The sequence below is a fragment of the Momordica charantia genome (genome assembly GCF_013281855.1).
Source record: "Momordica charantia cultivar OHB3-1 chromosome 6 unlocalized genomic scaffold, Mcharantia_2.0 BLBB01000006.1, whole genome shotgun sequence".
Lineage (NCBI taxonomy): Eukaryota > Viridiplantae > Streptophyta > Magnoliopsida > Cucurbitales > Cucurbitaceae > Momordica > Momordica charantia.
Window position 1 is genome coordinate 5,428,742 of NW_028275164.1, and position 15,719 is coordinate 5,444,460.

The 15,719-nt window shown below is 35.7% G+C and overlaps 3 protein-coding genes across 3 annotated transcripts; 2 read left to right on the forward strand and 1 right to left on the reverse strand.

Annotated features, from left to right (window-relative positions):
* The first annotated feature begins 564 nt into the window (after positions 1–564).
* On the forward strand, positions 565–4,243 carry LOC111014513 (nudix hydrolase 20, chloroplastic). Its single transcript, XM_022289279.2, has 9 exons — positions 565–905; positions 1,081–1,145; positions 1,317–1,497; positions 1,677–1,757; positions 2,100–2,225; positions 2,944–3,023; positions 3,124–3,239; positions 3,395–3,515; positions 3,989–4,243. The coding sequence occupies exons 1-9, from the start codon at positions 624–626 to the stop codon at positions 4,056–4,058; spliced, it is 1,122 nt and encodes a 373-aa protein (XP_022144971.1). The 5' UTR covers positions 565–623; the 3' UTR covers positions 4,059–4,243.
* Positions 4,244–8,119: 3,876 nt separating this feature from the next.
* Positions 8,120–13,131, forward strand: LOC111014470 (nudix hydrolase 20, chloroplastic). The gene is made up of 9 exons (XM_022289213.2): positions 8,120–8,464; positions 8,590–8,654; positions 8,805–8,985; positions 9,169–9,249; positions 11,238–11,363; positions 11,736–11,815; positions 11,909–12,024; positions 12,234–12,354; positions 12,775–13,131. The coding sequence occupies exons 1-9, from the start codon at positions 8,159–8,161 to the stop codon at positions 12,842–12,844; spliced, it is 1,146 nt and encodes a 381-aa protein (XP_022144905.2). The 5' UTR covers positions 8,120–8,158; the 3' UTR covers positions 12,845–13,131.
* LOC111014472 (alpha/beta-Hydrolases superfamily protein) lies at positions 13,042–15,449 on the reverse strand. The gene is made up of 2 exons (XM_022289215.2): positions 14,976–15,449; positions 13,042–13,659 (listed from the first exon to the last, which is right to left on the reverse strand). Exons 1-2 carry the CDS (start codon positions 15,362–15,364, stop codon positions 13,230–13,232), a joined length of 819 nt encoding a protein of 272 aa, XP_022144907.1. The 5' UTR covers positions 15,365–15,449; the 3' UTR covers positions 13,042–13,229.
* Positions 15,450–15,719: the final 270 nt, after the last annotated feature.

Below are 15,719 nucleotides of genomic sequence, written 5' to 3' on the forward strand. Positions count from 1 at the left end.
ATTAGGGTTAGCTACGGAAGATTCTGGAACAACTTCACGCTATAAGTATTGATCCAGCTTTAGAGGTATGGGGGAGAGAGTTGACTACATTTACGTTATTCTCTTGTTAACTTAAGCATCGGAGCCCGTGTGATTAGAGTCACACCGGTTTAGCTCCACTTGATTTTACAGGTACTAGTCCCGGATCAACAAGTTTGGTGGATGCGAGGTAGTGAACCGGAGGATCGAAATCCACGCATCGACACAAGCTATTTAGAACACAGTTAATAATTATATATTAAGAATGGAAGAGACAAATATTTGTTATCAAATCTGCACAGAAGTAACCCAATTCACGACCCGACAAAGACAATATCAAATATGTAAATGATCTATTAGGCACAAAATTAAAAGTTTCAAAACTAATAGTTTCAAGTTTAGCTACTCTTAAAATATAAAGTTCAACGACTTGTTTAACGGCGTTTAGGGTTAAATTAATTATAGAAAGTATCTTTTAATTATAGAAAAATCTTTGTACTAAAAATATATATATATATATATTCAGAAATCTTATCACTCGACCACATTTCACTTTTTCGCTATCTGCTCGGGTAGTTCCGGCGGCCTCTCCTTCAATTCAACCCATGGCCTGCAAATCTCTGGCTCCACACAGATTTTGTAACTTCCCTGCTATCTCTTTCATCTGCGATGCTTCCATGTTTCTCCGGACGAGGTTTCCAACAACATCTACATTTCGGCCAACAGTTCACCGCTCAATAACTTTCGCCTCGGGTTCTGTATCGGTCGCCAGCAGCAGCTTCACTTGGGAAGACGCTCTCCACATTTCTTTGCCAGAAAGCTTTCAGGATGATCCCTCAGATCTGACGGGTTACTTCGAGAAGGTCAAGCTCTGCAATCGCGGATCAGTAGGTGTCTTTCTCCTCTTTTATTCTTGTTTGGCTGTATTAACAAAAGTATCTACGTTCCGGTAGCAATTGTACGCTTTAATTCGTTTTACACTTCGAATTCAGCGCAGGAAAAGCTATAGACTGATGAAATGTGGTTCCATGTCTGTTTGGAATTGACTAAATCTTCTAACAGGATATGCAATCCGAGTTTCTTCCGTTTGTCATCGATAACCAAATTATTGGTTACGTGCACCACGGGTGAGGTTCTTACTGCTATATGTCTCGTAATACACAGCATGCATTGAAGATATTGTCTGTCCATGTAGTCTACTTCGTTTATGTGCACTAATTTCATCAAACTTCGCTTGTGTACTATTGCTATATACAACGGATAGGTTCTATCAGTTTGTTCCAATGTAATTTATGCAGTTTCGCCGAACACTTGAAGAAGTATGCGAATGTGTTTACCTTCCCCCAAGATGATTCTGTTCAATGTGGCGCTTACTTAACCTTGAATGAATCTTTGACGACACCCGAAGATAGGACGCGTGGGGTTGGAGATGTAGTCAAATGCTTGGGCGAAGAAGTTATTCCAGGTACACGGAATGAGGTACTGCTTATGATTTAAATAAATGGTTCAATACTTTTCACTTCCTGTCTGTTTGCAACTGTGAGATTGTATATAAAATACAATTGCCTTTCCTCAGTTTAATGCTCAAAATAAGCTGGTCCTTTTTAGAACAAGATAATGTGCCTTGTGGCTAACTGTGTTCAAGTGAACTCTGTCAGCTATACCCTGTAACTTCGTCCTTTGGTGCACCGGTTTTTTTCTCGCTTGAACGTGCTGCAGCTCCTTATTTTGGAATAAAGGTGCAAATGTTCCCCTTCTATAGCATTGTGGAAACTTATTCTTTCTTGTTTTAATTTACCGTAACAAAATCTGAAGCCCTTATTTTGATCCAGCTTTCTATTTAGGTCCTTCAAAATTGCAGGCTATATGTTGTATGGACTCTGTTTATATAAGCTTGGTTGTTAGGTCTCGATAAATTTGAAACCAGTTAATATTTGATCGTCATTCTGAATATAAATACAAAATCTGAAATAATATTTACAATACTATTCAATACCCACCTACATTGCTGGAAATATTTATTCCACTGCTTAGTTATTCTAACTTCCACCTGCCTTCTCTTGGTGCTTTTCTCATCACAGGTTTATGGAGTTCAGATGAATGGTTATGTTGAGAGGGATGGACAAAAGTTTTTGTGGATAGCAAAACGAAGTCAAATGAAGCAAACTTTTCCTGGAATGTTGGATGAATTAGTAGCTGGAGGGCTGGTTTGTAATATTAGCTAACTATTGTTTAGTTTTCTTGCATGTCATGTCATATATGCGTATGTCCTGTTAAAATGTGAAAAGAAAAAGGTTTTCCCTCCTCTTTTCTTCATGATTTGATGTCATTGATCACATACTCCTTTCATCTTTCAAACATAGCCCTGAAATGTCTTCCGATTGACTGAGGATGAGACTTTTGTTTGCTTTCTGGATGATTGGTTCTCTTATTCCTTTTGTTTCTTCTGCTAGATACGTTTAGTATTTTTCTTTTTAAGTTTTAATAGTACAACAAAATTGTGGTATATTGTTTTGAACCTCAAACTTGAAAAGAAATATGTTTGCCAGAAGCTTGCAGTTATATGAAGATACTTTCTCTTATTACGTTTCTTTATATGCATTTGCCTATTTAGTTTAACTTAGTTAAGGAAGGCAACAGCAATTGATTTTTATTTGTTTGGCTTTCAATTTGGACCATAAGTTGGGATAATTAATAACAAAATTAGATAGGTTCTGATACTAACACATTTATTAACTTTGTAATAAACCCTAACTAAACAACCGGAATTTTTGGTCAAGGCCAAGGCGTGAAATTTGATAATTTCCTAAGAAGAGCAGTTTAGAGTCTGCACAAACATGTTATTTAGAAACGTGCACTTGGATGCCGAACACATCATGCTTATTGTGCCTTTATAGCTAGCCCCTGACATTATGATAGTGACAGCCTCAGGGTGTTCCTTGTGGGGAAAATCTGAGGAAGGAATGTGAGGAGGAAGCAGGCATACCAAGATCAATATCGAATAAGTAAGTTCCTAACATGAACTTAATCATAATTTCATGCCAGTATAACCTTTTATTACATGGCTGTGGTAGACCTAGTGCCTTTACAATGCTTTTGTTTTAGGGCCATATCAGTTGGTGCCGTTTCCTATTCAGACATCAAGGATTATAGTTACAAGAGAGATGTTCTATTTTGTTACGATTTAAAGCTTCCTGAAAGCTTTGTACCGAAGAATCAAGGTTAGCTAACCTGATAATTTTAGTCTACATTATCCTAATAACTCTATATTTTTGTCCCATCCGCGGTGTATGAATGCATGTATATATTTTCAATACATATCATTGTATAGTTAGAAGTTTCATGCCGCTAACTTTGCTGAGTAAACTTTTGGCAGATGGGGAGGTTGAAGGATTCAGGTTGTTGCCCGTGGAAAACGTTGCAAATGTGATACGGAGGACACAGTTATTCAAACCTAATTGTTCTCTTGTCATCATTGATTTCCTGTTTCGACATGGGTATTATATACTATTTTCTCTATGGCTGTACATTTAACATTTGTTACACGACCATTATTTGCTTAAATTACAACCCCTAGTGTTGGTCTTGACGATAAATATTTGTGGATTTAACCAAATTGTCGGTGCCTCGTGGGTACAAAATTTCTCATCAAGACTGGTGGTACTACGGTATACTATACTAGTTCTTTTACCCTTTCACTAACCTTAAAATTTTGGTAGGAGGTAGAAATGTAGAAAAGGAGATTTTTGTTTTGTTTTTAGATAAATTAAAAGAACTGTCAAATTTTTGTTAATAGCAAGTGTGAAGATAGAACACCCAAGTATTGTTGTTTTATTTTTCTTTCCTCCAGGTCCTGATCATTTTGGTATTAAATCTTTTACCATCTATGTAGTCCATCTCAAGGCATCCATAAAAGTTTATAGTTGTTTGTAGTTAATATATACATTTTTTTCTCTTTTAAAACTTGCAGGTGCATTAAGCCCGAAAGTTTGGGGTACCTGGAGCTACTACAAAGTTTGAAGAGTGGAACTTGCTTCTGAATAAATTCATTCGCCCTACTCCATGAGAGGAATCGGGTCAATCTTATTAAACATCGAACTTGGATGGTTTATACTGTCTGTTGTTTAGCCAGAATTTGCTCGATCAGTAGGTGTATTTGTGAAGACAAACAAACTGGCCTTACATGGCCGTAGAATATAAAATTAGTTTCATCATTTTAGTACCACATTTTATCCGTATTGACCCAATTGAACTTTGAAACAAACACCAAGTGGCTAAGCTAATCTGATCTAGTTTAGTAGATAAAATACTTAATTTCTCTCTCAATCGAAGGTTCAATTTCCATTCTCCCATACTAAAAGTTTTGTAAGGTTGCTGTTTGGCTGACCCTCTTCTCATTTGAGTTAGGTTGGCACATACAGGAGAGTGTTCATACTTGGACAAAGATGACTGACTTTATAAGAACATAAATCTATTACTGGTATTTTGAGTTCTTATTGAGTGCAGTGAAATCAAGATTTAGTGAAGTCAGTGAAATTTTGGCATTCTAACTTTGTATGGTCTTGATCGAAAATGAAGATTTTCTTTCCAAAGAGATTTAATCCGAAACTGTTATGTTTTTAAGAAAAACTTTTATCAGCTAATTGACTCTAGTTCCAACATATTTGATGGATAAAACACTCCTTCAATCCTCCACTTTACATTTTGTGGTAGAAAAAAATAAATTGGGTCTTAAATCCTGAAATCTTGAAAATTCCCAACTCTTTTATTATTAGGGTAAAGTAGATCTTTGAAAATGGTTATCAAAGATGGGTGAAGTCAAAATCAGTCTCAAAGTGCTAATGTGATTTTATATTATTTTTCTTTTCTCCTCTCTCTCCCCCATCCTTCGTCCCGCTTCTCTAATTTGATGGGCTAAAACTGCCTCTGCAGATAGATCTAAACACAGATGCCCATCAAAGAAGGAGACCCAAATCTCCCCATTCTCTCCAATTTCTTCACCGCAGCTAGAGACCCATCTCCAAGCTCCCCAAAATAAACGGACCCGAATCCTCCATTCCCGATTTTCCTCCAGAAATTTCTCGTCGCCCGCCGCAGCTCTGGAATTAAAACTACTTTTAGTGATTTGTCTCGACTTGGTCTACAAATTACATCTAATTTGATTCGGTGAAATAATTTAAATATTGATCAAACTTTGCTTACCATTCAGACTTACCATTTCTTTTAAGAGAAAAATAATAGAGTTAAGCTATTTACCATTTCTTTTACGTGATTAGGGTTTTGTTCTCAACAGTTGAAATTTCGAAACCTTCCCCTCTCTTTCTTTCGTCTATACTCTTTAACTCATCGCCAAATCATTAATTCAAGAAATTTGGTATTGCAAATTATTCTGTTTTCTCTACTTGAACGATTATGGTTTCGGTTGACGTGTTTCTTAATCTTTTAGGATAGAATCTTCTTTGAAGCAATTGTTGAGGCCCAAACAAAATGAGATTCGTTTCTTCTAGTTCTTGTTGTCAAATTTATAATTAGTCATAGACGACATTGAAATTTGGATTTTACCAATTGTGTTGCTTGGTTCCTTCCATATATGCACCGGCTATTTTCTCTGTCTTAATCTTGTTTCACTGTATTATTATGTTTTTCACTCGTACATATCAGACTATTTCAAATAAATATTCCTACTTTGATTCATATCTCGTTAGTGTAAACCAATACAACCGGAAAGAAGATATTTATAAGTGTAAATCGTATAGGGTGCGGAGGAATGTTAGGACAATTAGGTGCCAAATTCGGATTCCGTCAAATCCTAAAGATTTCACTCTACTGTTTAGAATGGATGTAAGTATAAATGTTTTGTAAAAGTTCATATTTTATTTATGAGGGTAGTGTCATAATATTTTTCACTCGTGCATAACATTTTAGGCAGTTCCAAATAAATATTATCGTAAGTTGTTATAATTCATATGTTCACAGCGATCTCGTTAATTAATTTTTTTTTGTCTTTCTTACAAATATTTTTTATGGTTTCTTCAAGTTCAAGCATTGCTGGTGAGGATAGTTGTACTTTTCTCTGTGGCCTTCGTGAGATGACTGATGAAGAGTGGATAAAATACTCTCTTGCATGGGAGAAAACTGAGGTTTTCCTCATCTTCTCTTAATTATATTCTTATTTCCCTCTCGTTTTATTAATTATTTGTTATCTTTTTATTATATGTATGAATGCAGGGTTTTGATATGCCCTCTTTCCCCAACACTTTTAATTTGGGTCTTATTTGCCTTATACCTAGCGGTCGATTACATTCAAAGGAGCTTCAAGAATTAGCAGAGAGAGCCGTTAACTATTGCAACAAACAAAATGTATTTCTTGTGGCATTCTCATTAGAAATAGTTTGATGATATTTATTATGAATATAGGATACAACCTTTGAATTTGTGAAGATGGTAAAAACAACTCATGAGTTGTTCAGGGTATAATATATTACTTCACCCTTGAAGTCAAGCAAATGGAACCCTGTTAAACTCTCCCATCATAACGTTCCAAGCTCGAGTGCTTGCTGGTATTCCATGATGGTGATGGCTTTGAGGTAGAACTTCTACTTGAGTATATATTACTGCATTTTTAGTATTTCTATATGGATTGGGTATCCGTCTTTATAGAAGCTTTAATTTTCGTGCTTATCCTAACATGCGAAAAGGAGCATTGGAATGGTCTTAGTTTTTGAATATTCAGACCATTAAAAAAAACATTGAGACATTTATAAATTGTTGCATCGAGTTTCCCTTACTTGATCACCGGTTCAGATAGGTTGTCTGATGACCTCCATCCGTTTTTGATACGTACATGGATGGAATGGATGCATTTCCTGTCTCAAGTACCCAACTCCTAATATCAATATCTCGATAAGGGGAATGAAACCTCTTAGTACCAAGCAAGGGGAATGCATGCTATATTTCCGTTTCTTCACATCCCACCCAACCCAGTTATGTTGTCTCGTAGATAGCAAAGGTCAGAGTTTAAATCCACTTATAACTGAGTAAATAGATCGGGTACATTTAATTATTTAATTTATATTCGGGATACAATGGTGCATTAAAAATCTATTTAAAAGAAAAACAAAAAATGGTGCATTAAAAATCCCAATGCTTTTTCGGAGTCGGCACAAATCTTAATTCTGTTGACCTTTTAAGTGTTTGTAAGTAGATGAGGCCTGCAGTTTCATCTTTGAAACTGGTTTGAGTTAGGGAATGTGTGGATATATGTTTTAATTTACTAATATTTCTTTGTTTTTTTTCTTGAGAATATTACCAAACGTAATTTTACCTTTTTTTTTTTTTTTTGTTGTTGTAAGAATGAACCGAGTCTAACATAAGAGCCAATTCTTCTTGCTAAGTATTTGACATAACCTATGTTATCCTCTCTCATCTCCCATAATATGAACGAAATGGCCAAAAGCTTAATCGAATATAAAATTGCTAGTTTCTTTTAGTCTAAAAATGGTCATTTAAGCAATACAAGGAATGCAGGGATCATAATTCATAGAAAAGGAAAGAAAATGGTTATCTCACTGGCAAGAAATAAAAATGAGTTCGAGCTGACTTCCAAATATACAAGGAATGAATAAACAACATAGTTATTTTAGGATTCGTTTGGTAGAAGTGATTTCTTAATAGAAATGAGAACTTTTAAAATTATGTTCTAAGGGTCATGGACAAAATTGTCTCTTTTTGAAATTCAGAGATTAAATAAAAACCTAATCTCAAATTCAGCACCAAAAGTGTATTTTGAGGGAGATTCTGCCATATTTCTTTGGATATTTAGAATCTATGACTGACGAGTCTATCTTGCTTCTTACCATGAGTTCACACATGGTTCAATCTATATTTACTGTGTGATGTTGGTTCAATTTTATAGATTAAAATTAATTTGAATTATTGGTTTATAATTAAGAAAAAAGTAAAGGATGCATGGTTCAATCTATACTTACTGTGTGATATTGGTTTAACTTTATAGATTAAAATTAATTTGAGTTATTGGTTTTATAATTAAGGGAAAATTAAAAGGGTATAATGCGAAAATGTTGAGTTTTTAATATATTATAGATTATAGATTTGCTACAGTAGTTCCAGTTCTGGAAAGATGGCTCCAATCCAATTCATGGCCTGCAAATCTCTCGCTTCACACAGTCACAGGTTTCGTAACTTCTCCACTATCTCTTCCAATTGCAATGCTTCCACAATTTCCCGGACGACGTATCCAATGGCGTCTACATTTCGGCCAACAGTAGTACACCGCTCGATATCAGTCGCCTCCCGTTCTGTGTCGGTCGCCAGCAGTTTCACTTGGGACGACGTTCTCCGCATTTCTTTACCAGAAATCTATCAGGATGATCCTTCAGATCTCACAGGCTATTTCGAGAAGGTCAAGCTCTGCAATCGTGGATCAGTAGGTCTCTTTCTCCTTTTCTTTTTGATTTGTTGTACAAACAGAAGACGGAAGTTATAGGTTCGCGCAGCAATTGAACGCTTGAATTCATTTTACATTTTGGAATTGATTAAATCTTGTAACAGGATATGCAATCTGAATTTCTTCCGTTTGTCGTCGATGATCAAATTGTTGGCTACGTGCACCACGGGTGAGGCTCCTATGTTACATCTTTCTGGATACACTCCATCTGTATCGTCAATACCATTTATTTGCGCCCATTTCATTGTACTTGGCTTGTGTATGGTTGCTATATACAACGGATAGGTTCGATCAGTATATTTTAATGTACTTTATGCAGTTTCGCTGAACACCTGAAGCAATATGCGAATGTGTTTACCTTCTCCGGGGATGATTCTGTTCAATTTCGCGCTTACTTAACCTTGCATGAATCGTTGAAAACACCCGAAGATAGGACACAAGCAGTTGGAGATGTAGTCAAATGCTTGGGTGAAGAAATTATTCCAGGTACACGGAACGAGGTACTGTTTGTGATTCCAATTCAAATCAATGATTTCAATAATTTTCAATATGTCTTGTATATTAAAAGATAATCGCCTTCTTCTGTTTAATGCTCAAAATAGGCTGGTCCTTTTTAGATAGGTAAATTTAGAGCAAGGTAATACTTATTGAGGCTAACTGTGGATAACCATGAACTCTGTCAGCTATACCCTGTTACATCGTCCTTTGGTGCGCCAAACTTTTTCTCTCTCGAACGTGCTGCAGCTCCTTATTTTGGAATAAAGGTGCGAATGTTCACCTTCTACAGCATTGTGGAAACTTATAATTCTTGTTCTAATTTTCTGTTACATGATTTGAAAGCCATATTTTGATCCAGCCTTTTATTTAGCCCCTTGAAAATTGCAGGCCATTTGATCTGTCGAAATCTGTTTATACAAGTTTGGTTTTTAGGTCCAAATAAAATTTGAACCAATAATACGTTCTGTATATACGTACAATATTCGAAGTAACTGATGTTTTGGCAGACATCATTCTGGTACTAGTTCTAGAAAAATTTTACTTGGCGACTACATTATTTCTGTAAATACTCCTTATAGACACGTGCTCATCTCCTGCCTTGTTCAAAAGTTAAATCGTGGAGTGTGGCACCCAATAAAATCCACCAGCATTTTTCTTCTAGTTTTACCTCCTTTATGTTTCTTCAGCAGCTATTTTGACACACCTCTATGGCAAGATCGACATCATTTTTATTTTTCTTCTTCCCTGCTTTTATATGGGACTAAACTCAACCTTCCGTTGGTTGAAACTTAGAAATACTCTCACACGCACTCTCAAAAAACATAGATACACAGAATTCATATTGGGAATAAATTTCCTGCAAGAATGATATAATGAGACGTGCCTACTTTTGTGCAATAGCCCTCAAAGTAGTCCTAGTTGCCCATGGTAAGTTGGTAACACATTAAAATTTATCCTGCCTACCTTCTCAAGGTTGTGATCATGTTAAGGTTAATTTTTGGGAGGTTCCTTGGAGAAGCTGCAGACCTCTTTGTTAAATTTCTAAGACTGTATAACTTAACCAACAGAAATGTATAAAAGAGGAATGAAAAAGTGATATAAGAGGGAATTCTAATGCTAGGGAGATTGGGAATGGATTCCTTTACTTAAATTGTTGCCTTTACTCCTTGCATGATGAGAGGATTGTAGGGTTTGGAACCTGGATAAATCTAGTATCTTTTCTTGAGAGTCTGTGGATCACCTTACCACCATGTTCGATACCTGTCCTGCAGCCACAGAGCGATTCCCTTCCTGCAGTGTTTGCAATAATAAACTGTACGGAAATTAAAATTTCCCCAAAAATCAGACTTTTCTTGTGGTCCCTCGCTTGCTCATGCAAAAGTTAATTTATCCAACAGAACCTAAAAGAAAAAGCTCAGCTTAACCATATCTCCTCAAAGGTTGCAATAAGGACACTGAAAGACTGAAAATCAGGACTCAGGAGCTACTTGTAACTTTCCTTGGAATTCCTCTCTCAAAAGTTGTAGCAGGACATCGTTCCCATTCAACATTTTGGGCTCAGGACAGAAAAACCTTGTTGTCAATGTAGTGATTGCTATGTTTTAATCTTGTGGACTTTTATAGACAGTTTCTACGACAGGCAGGGGAAATATGGAGGAAATCGGTCTCAGCTTGACATCTTTTGTAATTGTTCTTCCTTTTTTAAATAAGCCAATTTGAGAGCCTTTTGTAACCCTTTTTGGCCTCTGTTGGAACTTTTCTTGTTTTCTCTTTTTTATATTCCTTTTGGATCTCATATCCTTGTTACTTGCCAGAATAAAGAATTTTCTTTAATGTGGCTTCAGTCTGGAGAAGATGAACAATGTATTGGTTCATTAGAAAATGATAGGGAAATGCCTTGAAGAATAAGCTTAAGAGGGAATTTCCTTTATATATAATTTTGCAGGTTAAGTGAAACTTTTTGAAGGGTTATCTAGAATTTTACTCGATGCTATGGTGTTTGAAACCCTTTATGTTTGGGATTTGACTCAGTAGTATTTATCCTACTGTTATCTGATGTTGTTCATACAAAGTGAGTAAATTATGTCACTTGTCTATTAAAAAGAGCCTGTACATTGAAGGGCAATTTATTGTTGAACATGCCTGTCGGAGACAGAAACTGGCCGCCTGGTTGTAGATTACTGAAAATTTTATTACTCCAATACCGGGTTTCACTAACTTCTACCTGCCTTCTTTGGCGCTTTTCTTAGCACAGGTTTATGGAGTTCATATGAATGGTTATGTTGAGAAGGAGGGAAAGAAGTTTTTGTGGGTAGCAAAAAGAAGTCAAACGAAGCAAACCTTTCCTGGAATGCTGGATCATTTAGTAGCTGGAGGGCTGGTATATAACAAATAATTGCTAAATATTGCTTAGTTTCCTTGCATGTGCTTCTGTCTCGTTAAAATGTGAAAATAGAAGGCTATTCTCTTTTTCTTCTTTTCTTCATGATTGGATGGTATAAAGCATTCTGTTCCTTTTAATTTTCTTCAGCTAGATGTTAGACCTAAGTACTTTCCAGTAGGTTAATATATCGACGGGTCTTTAAACCATTTTTCAATAAGGTCATTGAAATTGAAAAAGGAATGTTACATGACATTAAAAGTATTCTTTTCTACTAGTCAAGTAGATGAAAAGTTATAAATGTTAGAAATGTGCCGAGCATCATGCTTATTGTGCTTTTGTAGCTAGTCTCTGACATTATGATAGTAATAGCCTCAGGGCATCCCTTGTGTTGAGAATCTAATGAAGGAATGTGAGGAGGAAGCATGCATACCGAGATCATTATCAAATGAGTAAGTTCCTAAGAATTTTATGATAATTTCATGATACCATTAACCTTATATTCATGGTTGTGGTGGTGGCTTCATGATATGTTTTTGTCTTAGGGCCATACCAGTTGGTGCCGTTTCATATTCAGACATTAAAGGTCACACTTACAAGAGAGATGTTCAATTCTGTTACGATTTAAAGCTTCCTGAAAGCTTTATACCAGAGAATCAAGGTTAGCTAACCTGACAAATTTTTGTTTACATCATTATTCAAAATGTATCTTACTAGATATGTTACGTTGCATTTAAATCTAGAATGGCTCTTAATAACTCTCTTTTTTGCCCCACCCCCGGTATACATACTGTTTATATTATGTTCAATACATATCTTTGTACATTTAGAAATTTCATGCCTCTAACTTGCTGACTAAACTTTCGGCAGATGGTGAGGTTGAAGGATTCATGTTGTTGCCTGTCACAAATGTTGCAAATGTGATACGGAGGACGCAGTTATTCAAGCCTAATTGTTCTCTTGTCATCATTGATTTCCTATTTCGACATGGGTATATTATATACACTATTTTCTCAAGGATTCTACATTTATTACACGACCATTATCTGCTTAAATTACTATTCAGTGTTGGTCTGTTCTTTTTTTTGAGTGAAAATTCCAATTTTCAACTGAGTTTAGTCATGAGTTGCGACTAGGGAACTATGCTCAGTGTTGATCTTAAGACTTCCGAAAAGTGGTAAACCCGACAATTTGGCTGAATCACTTATAATTTTAGATTACCAAATATTGTTAAGATAGGTGGACTGGTAGGCCATTTTTTTAAAACCATGTCCTGACCTGATGATTTTGACATAAGATCCTCTTCCCCATCTATATGGCCAATTCCAATAAGTTAATAACGACTACTTCTCAAGCGTCCTTAAAAGTCTACAGTCGTCTGTCATTAATGTCTTTCTTTTGAAACCTGCAGGTACATTTATCCCGAAAGTTCAGGGTACCTGGAGTTACTGCAGAGCTTGAGAAGTGGAACCTGTTTCTAAATAAAATCATTCGCCGGCCTACTTATTGATGAGAGAAATCAGGTTACATATTGAACTCGGATGGTGTACATTGCTTATTTTTTCCCCAGAATTTTCTTGCTTATGAGATGTATTTCTATTTGTGAAGCCAAACAAACTAACTTACCTGGCTGTGTAGTATAGAATAGTTCCATCTTTTGAACTTGAAACAAACTCCGAGAGACTAAGCTTGGTAGATCTATTGGATGAAAATACCTAACCAATTACACCTGAAAGCCATTACATGAAAACAATCTTAATTTCATCTACTCTCCAGCAACACTATGAATTTCCACACTAAATTTCACACTGACTTATTATTCATTTCCTTTTCTGACCCCACTCCAAAAGAAAAGAAAGAGAAGGGTCAAAAGCCCAAGACTGCTCCAAGAACTTGAAGCAACTGGAGGTGTGCGGTTAAGTGAGGGAAATGGCCTTGGGTGTCTATAACTTCCACTGTGGAACTGCCCTTAATCTTCTTCTGCATATAGGTAGCAACCGAGGCCGGGACGACGATGTCGGTTTTAGTTTGTACGATGGTGCATGGAATGTCGACCTTCTCAAGAACATCTCTCTCGTCTGAGCAGAAAACAGTCTTGGCCAAGCTTACTGCAACTTCAGGCCTCATCTCGTGCAAGCACTTCTGAAACCTGCCCAGCGAGACAGGATCGGATTCGTCCACAACCAGAGAAGAAAAGTTTGTAGCCCAATTCTCGTAGTTTGATTCAATATTTGCAATGATCTGCTCTATGTCCGAGTTGTCGAAACCACCTTCATAATCTTCTGTATTTATATACCTAACAACATAACGGTCAACATGATGTTAAAAAGAACACATTTACGACTCATTTTAGCATGGAATCAAACAAAGAAAAGTACTTGCTTACATCCACTAGGAGCTTTAATCGACTTATGTGGAGTGTTATTAATATAATAGAAATAAGACCAATGAAATCAGAAAGTTAGGTCAACTTGAACTTAATTAGTTAAGACACTTATTTCCGATCAACAAGTCATGAGTTTGAATTCATCCCACATGGTTTTATTAGTGTTGTTATATTAACAACAATAATAACAAAATAAAAAAAAGTCGTGGAAGTCCTACTGATGTGTAGGCAAGTATATTTTATCAAACAATTTTAACAGGATTTTGGTAAGCTCAAAAAGTATATTCCAACATCTATTTGATTGATTGGAGTTTGTTAAGTGGCTTATAGAGAAGTACTAAAAGCATAATACAATTGAAAGGAAAAAAAAATGTTTAAGTGCTGTTGAAAGTATTTAAAACTTTTTAGAAGGTATTTTATGTATCTCACCAAACAAGATGAGAAACTTTAAAAGCACTCTAAAATCATTTTTTACTATCTTACATGTTTTTTAGATTGAAAATAAGTAGATACCAAATATAACATCTTAAATGTCATATTTTAAAAAACCACATGATATGCCATTTGAGGCGATAACATACCAAAAAAATTTCATTTTTTTTAAATGTCATTTAGTTAAAAGTCTACAGATTTTAATACGACGTCACTTATAGATAAACTTTGTTGATTTGTTGGATATTCTAAAATTAATTATTTAAGATGGAAGTATTTTTTCTCTCTTTAATGGTTGCTTAATTGACAAAAGAATAATAGATGAAAACAACCCTTATTATTATTATTTTTTTTAAAAGAGAGAATTTGAAATTGTGTCAAATTTTCACATCCCTCCACTCTTGGTCAAAGCGAAGAATGAGGAAATCAAAATTTTATCTTTTTGAATATTTTATCTCTTTTTCTTCACGTATATATATATATATATATATATATATATATATATATATTTCTTTTTTTTTCTTCCTTGTAAAAAATGTAATACTAATTATTTGTAAAATATGGGTGTTGGCTATAATGAGTGGCAAGTATCTAAGTATGGCCAATACCTAACCTGGTGATTATAAATGATTAGTTTAATCAGAGATATGATACAGTAAGAGATGCGATAGACAAATATTTCATGCCGAGAGGAAAACCACTCCACAAACGATTAAAATAAGAATATATCTTCCAATATAGCTACAAAAAAAAAAAAAAAAAAAACTCAGTTTTTGGGAGGCTTTGACAATTACCTGGGGGAAGCACAGAGAAGAATGAGTCTTTGGAAGAGGTGAGGGCTTTGGGTGTAAGCAATGCATCCAATAAGGCCGGACATGGAATGGCCGATGAAGATGGTGGAGGAGAGGCCCAGTTCTTCCAGGAGAGCGATCAGATCCTGGGCAAACCCATAATAGGAACAGTACTTTTGAGGGTCAAACAAATTCGGATCTTTAATGGCGCCCGAGAAGCTCCAGTCGAACACCACGACCCGGTAGTGCTGGCACAGCTTCGGAAGGATTTTGTCCCATAATGACTGGTTTGTCCCGAACCCATGAGCCAGAACCATGGCTTCTGCCCCGGAACCCATGATTCTCGCGTTTAAGGCCCTTGACAATAGTCCATTTTCGATCATAACAACCATGTCGAAACAAGAAACGGGAAACAAGAACGAAGAAGAAAAAGGCTTTTATTTTTGTGGCTGTGGACTGCGGCTGTGGTGAGTGATTGTGTCTATATAGGGGGAGGACTGAGGAGGGAGACGGGGGTTGTTGTGCTTGCTATAAATGTTCCTCTTTTTTTTTTCCCTTCTACTTGTCAGAGGTAAACAAAACAAAAAAAAAGAGTATACATTTTTTTTTAAGAAAAGTATCGGGTTCTTGGTGGTTGACATGAATATTATTTTTAACCCCATTGAATATTTGATAATTAAAAAAGAAAAATAAATAGATAGAGTTTTTTTTTAAATAATGAACTGTCAGGTTTTTTTAATGGTTATC

Coding starts and splice junctions, on each gene's coding strand:
- LOC111014513 (XM_022289279.2), top strand. CDS start 624: ATGGCCTGCAAATCTCTGGCTCCACACAGATTTTGTAACTTCCCTGCT. Junction 906..1,080: donor AGCTCTGCAATCGCGGATCA/GTAGGTGTCTTT, acceptor ATCTTCTAACAG/GATATGCAATCCGAGTTTCT. Junction 3,516..3,988: donor GATTTCCTGTTTCGACATGG/GTATTATATACT, acceptor TAAAACTTGCAG/GTGCATTAAGCCCGAAAGTT.
- LOC111014470 (XM_022289213.2), top strand. CDS start 8,159: ATGGCTCCAATCCAATTCATGGCCTGCAAATCTCTCGCTTCACACAGT. Junction 8,655..8,804: donor GTTGGCTACGTGCACCACGG/GTGAGGCTCCTA, acceptor TACTTTATGCAG/TTTCGCTGAACACCTGAAGC. Junction 12,355..12,774: donor GATTTCCTATTTCGACATGG/GTATATTATATA, acceptor TGAAACCTGCAG/GTACATTTATCCCGAAAGTT.
- LOC111014472 (XM_022289215.2), bottom strand. CDS start 15,364: ATGGTTGTTATGATCGAAAATGGACTATTGTCAAGGGCCTTAAACGCG. Junction 13,660..14,975: donor CTTCTCTGTGCTTCCCCCAG/GTAATTGTCAAA, acceptor TTATGTTGTTAG/GTATATAAATACAGAAGATT.